Genomic DNA, 10,967 nt, shown 5'->3' with positions numbered 1-10,967 from the left:
TCTGAGCGCTGGTGCACATGCCCCTTCGGTCACTGCGAATCCAGACATCAACACTGTGAACTACAAAAAAAAAAGCAAGCCTTGGGGGAGGATTTTAATATATTTTTCTCCTCCCCGCTCCTGCCCTTTTCTTCATCGGCGGACTCCTCATCCGTGCTGCTCCACGCTGTTACTTCGCTGCTGGCCAGACAAGATCCATGCTAGCCTGCATCTTCGCTATCGACAATCCGTTCGACGCAATGTACTCCTCTAGCGCGGTCGCCTCGTCGGCGTAGCGCGACACCCGCTCGCAGGTGTGCTGAAAGTGGTGTGAGTCCTCAGCGATCAGGTAGGCGCCATGGCGGGCGCACACGACGACGGCGCAGAGGCCGCCGATGGCAAAGTACTTGCTAAACGCCGCTACACGTATTCCACTCATCGCGAGAGACGCTAAAAACAAAACTAGGTAATTTGTGAAGATAGGCACTATTATTGCTGTTCAGAAGAAAGTGAGCGCAGACGATACGGTTGATGACAAGCCCTTTTTTAATTGCTGAAGTTCGGGCTGACGAATTTTTGCTTGTTTGTTTTCGGGGCCTATCGCCGCTTTGCGCGAGTCCGTCGATGATGGAGGACACACACTTATATATGTATATATATATATATATATATACTTCCTCCTGGAAAGAAAAACCTGAAATGAGTTCCCACACACACCACGGCGGAACAGCGGAAGAAGAAAGCAGTGCGGAGGAGACAGAAGGCGATGTAAATGAAAACCCACGAGTCGGTTAGAGGGAGAACCTCAGACAACGCAGAAGAAGAAACGGCAAAGAGGAAAAGAGCGAGGTGTGTTTAGCCAATGCCCTCCCGCCCGCCTTTTTCTATTCCTCCCCCTCGCATTCACCCCTCCCTCCGTCAAAACACGTGTGGTGCGACTCAGCACCTGCGACGAGCACGGGGACGAGGAATGAGTGAGAAACGAAGAAAAGCAACCTTTCTTTCAGTAACAACCCTATCTGCCCGTCGTGTAAGCTCCTAAAGGTTTCTCAGCACGTTTTGCGTGTGTGTGTGTGTGTGTGTGTCTATCGCAACGCGGTGACTTCGATCGCACCATCAATAAACAAGGTACCGTACGAAATTTTCGTTTTCATATAGATACAAACACGTTGAAAGAGGAATCGCCACCGAAGAGCTGCCAATAACAAAAGAACCAAAATAATGTGAACGTTAATAACTCCTTAATTACGTCTTAAATGGAAGAGGACAAGCACGGTCGAAGGATAAAAACAAAACAAGGGAGAGAACAGGCATGTTTTGTTTGTACGTGTGTGTGTGTGTGTGCGTGTGCTTCTTCCTTTTTAAAACAAGCGCGCATGTCGCGCATTTTCTTTTTCTCCTTCTTCTTTCATTTGCACCTTTCACTTCCGCACAACAACAGAAGAGCACTGCACATCGCAGCTTTGCATCAAGTCCAATGAGCCGGAACACGTACGTACGTGCCTACGCGATCCACATTGGCGTTCCGATTGTATCCGCAAAGCACGTGCACGGCGCGTACAGAGAACACAAGAACAGCTCGACAGAGAACTGCGCACCTTCTGCGGGACACGTGCTGCCCCGCCCACCCGATGAAGCACGACCCGCCACGCAGGAGCATCTTCTATTAGTCCGTGCGTGTGTGTCTGTGTGTGTTTACGCGGCCACCTCCTTTTTCTTGTGGAACGCAAAGGTCAGCGCACTCGGCAGACCAGGACGCTCCACTGTCGCGCAGTAGTCCTTCAGCTCCTCATTGCTCTCGCACGCCGTCGCAAAGGCAAGCAGCGAGGCCGCCACGACGCGCGCCGTCTTCTCCAGGCCCTCCGCCGTGCGACGGATGGTGCCCTTGCGGACGTCGTCCAACGTGCTGGTGGACAGAATCGCCTTCAGCTTCTCCGACGCGTTGCTGGCCACCTCGGCCGCCTTCTTCGCGTACACGGGTATCTTGCTGGCGTCGTCCAGCGAGGGCCGCCCACTCATGCAGCGCTCGTAGGAGCGGAGCGGCGGGCTGCGCAGCTGACCGTAGCACAGCAGCAGACGGTGGTTGAAGACGTTCTCCACGCTGATCAACGAGTGCTTCGGCGCGCTTACGAGGTCAATGAGGTTCTTCTTCTCCATGAGGCAGGCGGCGAGGTAGGTGGCGTCCGAGAGAGAGCAGCACGCGTCGAGGATGCCGTCGCGGGCCAGGTCCATCTTCGCCACCGTGCGCGTCGTCAGCGCAAGATTGTGCACCGGCACGTGCGTGCGCTTGTTGATGAGCGTCTTTGGAATAAACTGCGTGCTCTGCAGCGCCAGCGCCGACAGGTTCTCCACCTGCGCCCGCTGCGCAAAGTTAATGTACCACAGCGCGGGCACCAGCTCCCCTTGCGAGAGCAGGTCCAGCTCCACCTCGAAGTTCATGATGATCTCCATCGCGCGCAGGACGTAGTCGTTGGAGAAGAGAGTCAGCACCGTGCTGCAGCGGATGCACTCCGCCTCCAGCTCCTTCGACACTCCAGGCGCGTTCGCCAAGAAGATGGAGAGGTCCGCCGTGTAGGACTGCTCCTGGAAGCGAATGAGGTCCGCCATCAGGTTCATCATGCGGCGGTGGGCCAGGCCGCGGTTGCACAGCATCGTCTCAAGAAACACAAGGTACAGCTTGCACGCCTCGCGCGTCCAGCGCGCCATCGTGTCGATGGTCTGCTGGCGCAGGAACATAAAGTAATCCGGCGTGATCTTGGACGGGTCCATCGTCAGCTTCACACGGTACTTCACTACACCATCCACCGTCGCCTCATCACCCTCAAACACCTTCTGATAAAGCGGGGCACCGTACTTGTTGGATAGCGTCTCCAGCAGACGACGGTGCAGGGACTGTCCGTGCAGGAAGGACTCGTTGGGGTCCTTGCTGAACAGCACGACGGCGCAGAGCGACCGCACCGGCAGCAAGGGCAACAGGGCACCAAAATTCTGGATGAAATCGGCAATGCAGGCAAGAGACTCGATGTTCACGAGGGTCTTGAAGGAGATGAGCTGCTGGAGCATCTGCCGGTACGCGGCCATGGCATCCGCAAAGCTGGTGGAGGGAAGCGCCTTGGTGGGGGTGATGACGCTCACCCAGAAGGCGATTTCCTTCTCGCGCAGCAGCGCCGCCGCCGGTGCCGGCTCACTCGTGCGCTTGTAAAGACCCCCGTCCAGCAGCGCCAGGGCTTCCTGGCAGATGTCGCAGCCGGCCTCGACGTCGCTCTTCTTCTTCGCGTCCAGCAGTAGGGAGAGGGCGGACACAAAGTGCTTGCGGAAGCGCAGGCGGGCAGCCACGGCCGGGCTCGACGCCTTCGCCGCCGCCGTCTCCAGCTCGGCGATGATCTCGTCCACGGTGCAGTTCGGCTGGCGGTCCAGTTCCGGCGGCACCAGCATGAACTCCTCATCGCTGCGGTTGGTCGTGGAGAAGACGGCGCGCAGGACGCAGTCGAGGGAGCGCAGCACGCCGCGGCAGTAGGCGTGGAGAGTGGCGTTCTGCTCCTTCAGCAGGTCCATGCGGAGGAAGTAGGGGAAGTCGAGGTAGCTCTGCGTGAGAGAGTAGCCCTGCAGGTGGTTCAACTCCTTGACGTGGATGTAGTCCATCACATCGAGCAGCGCCGCCTCGGAGTCAATGGTCGCCGCAGATGGAATCTCGCCCGTCTTGAGCAGGTGGGTGAGGGAGTGGATCTTCTCGTAGCCGAAGCCGGAGTCCGTCTTGGGATCCATGATCTCGGGGGCGGACAGGATCACCTCCTTGTCCACACCGTCGAGGCAGTGGCAGCTCCAGGTCGACTCGCCCTTCAGGGAGTCCTGGAAGAGGCCCATGGCATCCTCCCAGGTGTCGTTGAGGTCGCACAGGGGTTGGGCGGGCTGCATCGTTGCTGGCGTTCAACAATGATCGTAAAACACACACAGGATAAATAAAGAGAAGCGTAAAACTCGGAGAGGGCGTGCGTGTAGGGGGGCGGGAGAGGGGAGCAGCGAGAGAGATCGGACGGCTTCAAGCTGAGTGAAGTAGGTGTGCTAAAGAGAAAAATAGATAAACTAAGAGAAAGGAGGTCTGTGAACAGAAACACGCGCGATAGCTGGAGAAGTGAACGAGACGAAGACGCGAGCCGACAACGAAGGAAGGAATACAACGAGAGCTTTTCGAAAAAGAAAGAGGAAGAGGAAGAAAAACCGATTGACGCGGATTACCTGTGGAATGCGTGTGGGTGGGGTGTACGTGCGCACCGTCCCAAAAACCTGACGGTCACGGAGCAGGGGGAAGAATAATCATCATCATAATAATAAAAGAAAAGCAAGGAAACAGAAAGGGTGAGTGAGTGAGTGGGCGTACGGTGGATCGGGGGAAGAAAGAAGAGGAGGGGAAAACAGCCACGTTGTAATGCGTCGTTCATCCTCTCGACTCAGGCGTGAAACACAGAAGGAGAGAGGGAGGGGAAGGGGGAGGAAACGGATTTCCAGTCTCCGGTGGCGGCAGTTCGGGGCCACGTTATATGTTCCGTTTGCTTTGTGGATTTCTTTAGTTGCACCGCGATCAGAACAGAAAAAAAGAAGAAAAGAAAACCGTTTTTTTGGTGATGTGATACGCACTTGCAAGTAATAGTAATATTAATAGTAATCCATTCACATAGATATAACGTCTTTGGTCAAGACCGACAGCGAGATAATCAAAGAAATCAAAGAAATCAAAGAAATCAAAGAAATCAAAGAAAACACACACACACACATGTATATACATAAAGGTACATATAGTACACGAAAACACACCTTTTGGGTAACGTCGCCAAAAACAGAAATATATGAAATAAAATACACGCCGTTTTCCACTGCGGAGAAGAGTAGGCCAAACGCAGTTCTCACTGCACGCCACGTCACGTGGACGTTTCGTGCCGCTGCGACGGCGGGGGGTTGTCGCGGAGGAAGCGCCGCACCTCCCCAAGCACGGCCGGGAGGGTGCTGCGCGACGCTGACGCAGGCGACGATGACAACAAAACCGCTGCTTTTCCGACTTCCTCGAGGCGGACTTCGCGCAGCATCGCCGCCATCGCCGCCGTCTCCACCGCCTCCACGCTGCGACCGTTGTGTCCCGCGTCTTTCGTGTAGGCAGTCCACCAGGTCCACAGCCGCTCCAACAGCTCCTCCTCGGACAGCGCGACCTCCTCCACCACGCGATCTTCGCGGTGCTGCTCCTGCTCGGCGTCGAGCCACAGCGTCTGCCGCGCCTCCAGGGCCTCGCGGGGTTCAACCGTGTACAGGCGTCCGTAGCAGCCAATCCGCCACGCACCATCCGCCAGCAGCTGCAGCGTCGGGGGCACCACCATCCAGCTTGTGCTGGGCAGCGACGGCGACGGGGCGGAGCGCAGCCGCGGCGTGCTGCTGAGGCTCGCCAGAAAACCGGTGCCCTGCGGGTGGCTCAGAGGAGGGGGGGCGTGTGGGCCGGGTGAGACGCGACCGTCCTCGAGGCGAGCACGAGAGGCCGCGGCAGCAGCCGCAAAGCTGTTGTGCAGATTGGGGGACGAGGCGGCGGAGACCGGGTTTGAGGGGGAGGTCGGAGAGGCGTAGTGGGGCACGTAGCTGCTCCGATGCATCATGGCAGAGGTGGGCGAGGGGACGCTGATGGGGATGTCTCTGCTGGCCGGGTGACCGCTGCGGCTCGCCGAAGCGCCAGACGCCGGCCCCGCCGTCTCCCCTTGCGACTGCTGCCGCTGCCGTCGGTGCTGCTGCTGCTGTCCCTCAGACGCCGTCGCCGGTTCGTCATTGCGAGGAGGAAAAATTCTGCTGGCCATCGAGTACATCCGCATGGCGGGGAAACTGTGTTCGGCAGTTCTGGTGGGGCTGCTGTCAGCATCCATCTCGGCAAAGGTGAGCGGGGTGGAGAAGAGCGTATTAGGTGTGGCCGACGGGGTGCCGGTGGCGCCATGCGGGGTAGGAAGGTCGCTCTCTGACCGAAACGGCTGCGCCGACGCGGTGTAGGTGGTGGCGTTGTTCCCCGACGTAGGTGAGCCGGCTGGGCTGCTGATGCTGCCGCGGTGCCAGTTCGTCTGCCAGGGTGGCGTCAGCGTCAGCGGCATCGAAGGGAGCGGCACGGGGCGCGAAGCAAGGGGTGAGGCGGAGAGGAAGGGCGGGGCAGCCGCGGCAGCCGCCGCCGACGTGGCGTTGGAAGTGGTGGTGGTCTGTGACGGGCGAACGCTTGTGGCTACTGCTGCTGCGGCGTCGACTGCAGTGTCAATAAATGCCGACAGCCCCACGCCCGCGTCTGCGTCGCCCTCCCCCGCCTCCTCCGCACCGTCACCGCTGTTGTCATCGTGGTGCACCGCGATGTCGGCCATCTCGTTCGAGATGGAGTCGCCCGCGATAGAGAAAAGATGACGGTTGTTGTGCGAGTGGGCAGCAATGGACCAGCTGTGCAGCGAGCTCTCCTCGGGTGGCCGCCCCAACGCAGGCCAGTTCAGCGGCGACGCTTCGAAGTTGAGGGAGGCGCGACTGGTCGGGGAGACAGGAAACGACGTGGAACGGATTTGCGGCATCGGAGGGGGAGGAGGAGAAGCGGGCTGGAGGGCGCTCATCGCCGCCGTGCTTCCATTTTCTGCGTTTGGGGACGAGGAGGTGTTGCTCATGGCGTACCTTGGTGGTAGTAGCGGGTCGCCGCCACTCGTGATGGACGTGGGCTGCAGCAGATGCGGAGCGACAGGCCAGCCGTAGGAGAGAGGAGTTGCCCTGATGGTCGTCCACGGCGCACGCGCGCTTGTCGTTGACACCTCAGCAGCAGCAGCAGCAGCACTCTCACCGCGTGGTTCGTCGGTGGATGCCGCACCCACTGCCACAGCCACAGCTACACTTTCGTTGCCGCTGTTGTTGGGCGAACCATTTTCCACCGGTGCGTGCTGCGCCGCTGCTTTCTTCAGCGCGAGTTCCCTCGCCTCCCTTAGCGCCTTCACGCGGAGGGTCACCAGCAGCTCGACGTAACGCATGGGCAGCCCCCGCCAGAGTCCGCGATGTGTGTCGGTTCGCAAGAACACGTTCAGGTGCTTGCGGATCCACTGCTCACAGAGGACCTGCATGGCTGGCAGGTGCCACTCCACGGCAGCCGTCCACAGCGGCAGTACATCGCCCGACACCTCCAAGAGACGCCACAGCACGTTCAGCATCGCCTGGATGAGGAAGGTGAGGTTGGTGTAGGAGCCGATCGAAAACACCTCCGCGAACTGCCAGGCGAAGCTCGACATCGCGCCGGCGCCCAACACCCCGCAGCGGGCACTCATAATATCCTCGTAGTTGTGGAAGAGGGGCAGCGCACCGGTGTAGAAGTAGTGGATGAGCTGCGCCACACCGGCAGCCGTGAGCTGCGGCCCCTCCAACTCCTCCTGCACCCCGTCTGTGGTCGTTTGTTGTTGCCACAGCTCGTGGGTAAAGGCACCGTCATCGCATCCGGGCCCGTGAAGGTAGAAGGCCGGCACACATGTGGGCCGTGCATCGGCGCGAGTCTCCGCGAGGTGTCCGGGAAGACCTGGCGCAGCATCCTGGCGAGTGGTCGAGGAGGTGCTCCCGCTTTCGTCGGCCTCCACCTTCCACGGTCGCCACCGTCCTCGCCAGCAGCGCTCTGCCGTGTTCGCATGCTCCCACTCCGGCTGGCCTGCGTCTCGGGGACGCAGCTGCTCCTCGCCGGTCGCCGTGTCCATTGCCCTGTCTTGGTGCAGCACCACCGTCTCCGTCGTGACCCGTGGAAGATCGGCAAGATCCACGTACTCGTCCGGCGCGCTGCGCACGTACGGGCTGCCGGTGTCACCAAACAGCGCCGCAAAGAAGAAGCCCTGCTTCTTCATCACATCGGCGTGCACGGGGAAGTACGTCACGACACGCTCGACCGTTTCCAAGGAAGACGAAGGCGAGGCCCCGTCCGTCGATGTACGAGAGCCGCCACACTCGTGCGACACCTGTGGTCCGTCGCCGTCGTCGCGATCGCTCGTGCGTGCGGTGCGGCCCCCGGCGCGTCGCTCCACTACCGCCAACGCGGCGTCTGGTGGGGCGCTGGTGGACCAGCGGAAGCGGTCGGTGGCTAAGGTCTTGTGCGAGGTCACCGCCACGCCGGCGGGAACGACCAGCAGCACGCCCGTGTCCTGCACCTCGTCGAAGTTGCCGTCCGGCGGCGGCGCCGTCGGGGACGCCGCCGTGCTGCTGACACCGGCCGCCTTCATCGCCGTGAGGCTCCCATCTGCCTCACCAACACTCCCAGAGCCGCCGCCGCTGTTGCTTTTAGCGGGAACGTTGGGGAAGCTGAAGTCGAATGTGGTGGTGGTGGCTGCGGTCGTCTCGCATGGCGTGAGCGTGTGTAGCAGACCCTGCTGCGCGAGGGACGACGACGACGGCGACGACGCGAACGGGAAGGCGCGGAGGTCGCCGGACGGGTTGTTGCGGTACCGCGGCGGGGGCTGGCTCGGTGTCTGCCAGGCCGGTGACACACGCTCTTCGATGCCGGAGAGCGCAGGGGGCAGCAGCTGTGGCGGGGAAAGTGGCATGGCCGTCGACGTGGTAGCCGTGGCCGTCGAGGGCATCGCCGGCGCGGAGGAGATGGGGGAGACGGGCGAGCTGAAGATGGGCTGCTGCGCAGGCGTGGGCCGGACCGGGCCAAAGCTCACCGGCCCAGACGAGGGGGACGCCATTCCACCTCCCTCCCCAGCCCCTCCCGCCGGTGGTACGGCGAAGGGCGATGACCTGCGGTTCAACGTCGCGCCCGCCACCGCAGCAGACGCACCGACAGGGGAGAAGCTGAAGACGCGTGAGCGCAGTTGCGAAAGCGGCTTGTGCTCCACCGCCCACTCCGGCCCATGTGAGGCGAAGAGCGACGTCGTCGCAGCGTCGTCGCCGCCACGGTGCACGGCGATAGAAACAGAGGGCGACGATGACGGCTGCGGCTGCGGCTGCTGCTCATGCTGTCGGCTGTCGTCATGGGATGGCATCACCGGCTGCATCGCGCGAAAGACAAGCGGGGAAGCTGGGGACGTGGTCGCCGTCATCGTGACAGGGGATGAAAGCGTCGTCAGCCCGCTTGCGACATCTCTGCCGCCGCCACCCGCTGATGTGTTGGACGCCTGCGCCGCCACAAACTCTGGCGTGAAACCGGTAGCGGCCCCACCGCGGCCCAGGTGCTGACCGGCGGTGGAGGTGACAAAGAGCGAGCGCGGTGTAACCGTCCTGGCTGCGTTGCTGGGTCGTCCCGCCAGCGGGCTCTCATTGCGAGGCATGTGCGAGGTGATGGTGGACACACTCATAAACCCATTCGACGCTGCCACGCCGACCCGCGGCTGCGGCGACGCCAGCTGTTGCGCCGCTTCCTCTTCTTCCTCCTCCTGTTGCCCCTGTGACGGGGGATGCGACTGCGCAGCCTCGCTGACGGTGGCGGCGGAGGACGAGACGTTGGCGGAGAGCTGCGTCTCAGCGCCAAAGTGATGCCGCGGCGACGCAGCACTGCAGACGAGAGGGCGGGCCACGCGCGAGGAGACACCGGAAACGGGACTGCCGCTGCTGCTCAGCCCGGGCGTCACCGGCACCTTCACGTGCGAGATCAAGCTGCTGCCCTGCACAGCCTCTGCTGCTGCAGGGACGCGCCGCAGGGGTCCGACGGCAAAGGTCGCGGACTCTTCCGTACGGGGTGGGGTCGCGAAGTATCCTCGTCGTTGACCAGAGCTGCGGCGGTCAGCGCCGGCAGCTCCCGCCCTTTCACGCTCCTCCGCGCTGCCCGCGGCACGGCTTGGATGAGTACTGTTCTCATCTTCCGCTACCGCCTGAAAAGTGGCGTTGCTACTACCGTCATCACCACCGCTGCCATTACTGCTGCTGCTGCTGCTGCTGCTTGTACTGCCATCATTCGCTCCCCTGACGATGTGAGGAAGTGGGAATGGTTCTGAGTTAGCGATGCTGGGGGGACGGTGGGGCTCCACAACGACGCGGCCGCCCCCGCCACCATTTCCCCCTCCTGGCCAGTGCCACTGCCGCTTGAGCAGCTGGAGTGGCGAAGCGTCATCGGGGTCTGGGAAGCAGGAAGGGCTTCGTCTCGAACCCGCCCGCGACGCTGCTGCTGCTGCTGCCGCGGCGGTGGGTTTCCCATAGCACACCGCGCAATCCGGTGTGACGGTGTGGTGGGCATCGCACGGGTGGGGCAGCAGCGTTGCCGCCTTGCACCGCCTCTGCACTTGCTGAATGTAATAGCTGCCGTCCAGTCGGATACTGCGACGCAGCAGCATTCGTGAAGAGGTCACCGCCGCTGCATCCTGCGCTGCAGAGAGCAGATTACCTGACCGATCATGACCCGATGCTGGCGATGAGTCACACGTGTTCCCTGACGGCGAGAACTCCTGGTGCACCGGCACGTCTGCGAACTCGCTTCGAAGTAGCTCCTCCGAGGTGGGCAGCAGCGGCGTCACCGTCGCTGTCGTGTGTCGTGTCAAGAGCCGCTGCGGCTTGCTGGACCGTGCGGCACGCCGCATCACACCTGGCTTCCACCGATACAAGAAACCCTCCGCCGATGGTGCACCGCCATCGCTGCCCGGCAAGGTGGAGGCGGTGGGCATGGGTCCGTGGATGCTGGAATGGTTCGTGTCAAAGGTGTTTCCTGCCCCAGTCGTGCTGCTCTGCGCGTACGACTCCGCGCATCCGTACGAGGCCGCAGGGGAGTGGTAGGCGGTGGTGGACGCGGTCGTGGACAGGTTGAGGGCACCTGGCAGAGTCTCATGTGCGTTTGACGTTGGTCCCCATGACAGCTCAGAGTACCATGAAAGCGGCATATCAAAGGAAAAAAAAGCCGGCACAACTTCACGTACTTCTTCAAATACAAAACCAAAAATGCAAACAAAGAAAAACACCAGTGGTAATTAGCTGGAAAATATATGTTAATAAAATGTGTAAAAGCAATATATATATATATATATATATATATATAACGAAAT

General features: G+C 60.9%; 3 protein-coding genes across 3 annotated transcripts; all 3 read right to left on the bottom strand.

The window, feature by feature from the left end:
• Positions 1 to 169: 169 nt before the first annotated feature.
• ABB37_07973 (hypothetical protein) lies at positions 170 to 675 on the bottom strand (the record flags this gene model as incomplete). Its single annotated transcript, XM_015806794.1, has 1 exon — positions 170 to 675. The coding sequence occupies exon 1, from the start codon at positions 416 to 418 to the stop codon at positions 170 to 172; it is 249 nt and encodes an 82-aa protein (XP_015654665.1). The 5' UTR covers positions 419 to 675.
• Positions 676 to 1,674: 999 nt separating this feature from the next.
• ABB37_07972 (hypothetical protein) lies at positions 1,675 to 4,265 on the bottom strand (the record flags this gene model as incomplete). Its single annotated transcript, XM_015806793.1, has 1 exon — positions 1,675 to 4,265. The coding sequence occupies exon 1, from the start codon at positions 3,892 to 3,894 to the stop codon at positions 1,675 to 1,677; it is 2,220 nt and encodes a 739-aa protein (XP_015654664.1). The 5' UTR covers positions 3,895 to 4,265.
• Positions 4,266 to 4,895: 630 nt separating this feature from the next.
• Positions 4,896 to 10,805, bottom strand: ABB37_07971 (hypothetical protein; the record flags this gene model as incomplete). Its single annotated transcript, XM_015806792.1, has 1 exon — positions 4,896 to 10,805. One exon carries the CDS (start codon positions 10,803 to 10,805, stop codon positions 4,896 to 4,898), a length of 5,910 nt encoding a protein of 1,969 aa, XP_015654663.1.
• Positions 10,806 to 10,967: the final 162 nt, after the last annotated feature.

This window comes from Leptomonas pyrrhocoris (assembly GCF_001293395.1).
Source record: "Leptomonas pyrrhocoris isolate H10 chromosome Unknown, whole genome shotgun sequence".
Lineage (NCBI taxonomy): Eukaryota > Euglenozoa > Kinetoplastea > Trypanosomatida > Trypanosomatidae > Leptomonas > Leptomonas pyrrhocoris.
This window is presented reverse-complemented; position numbering and strand designations above follow the sequence as displayed.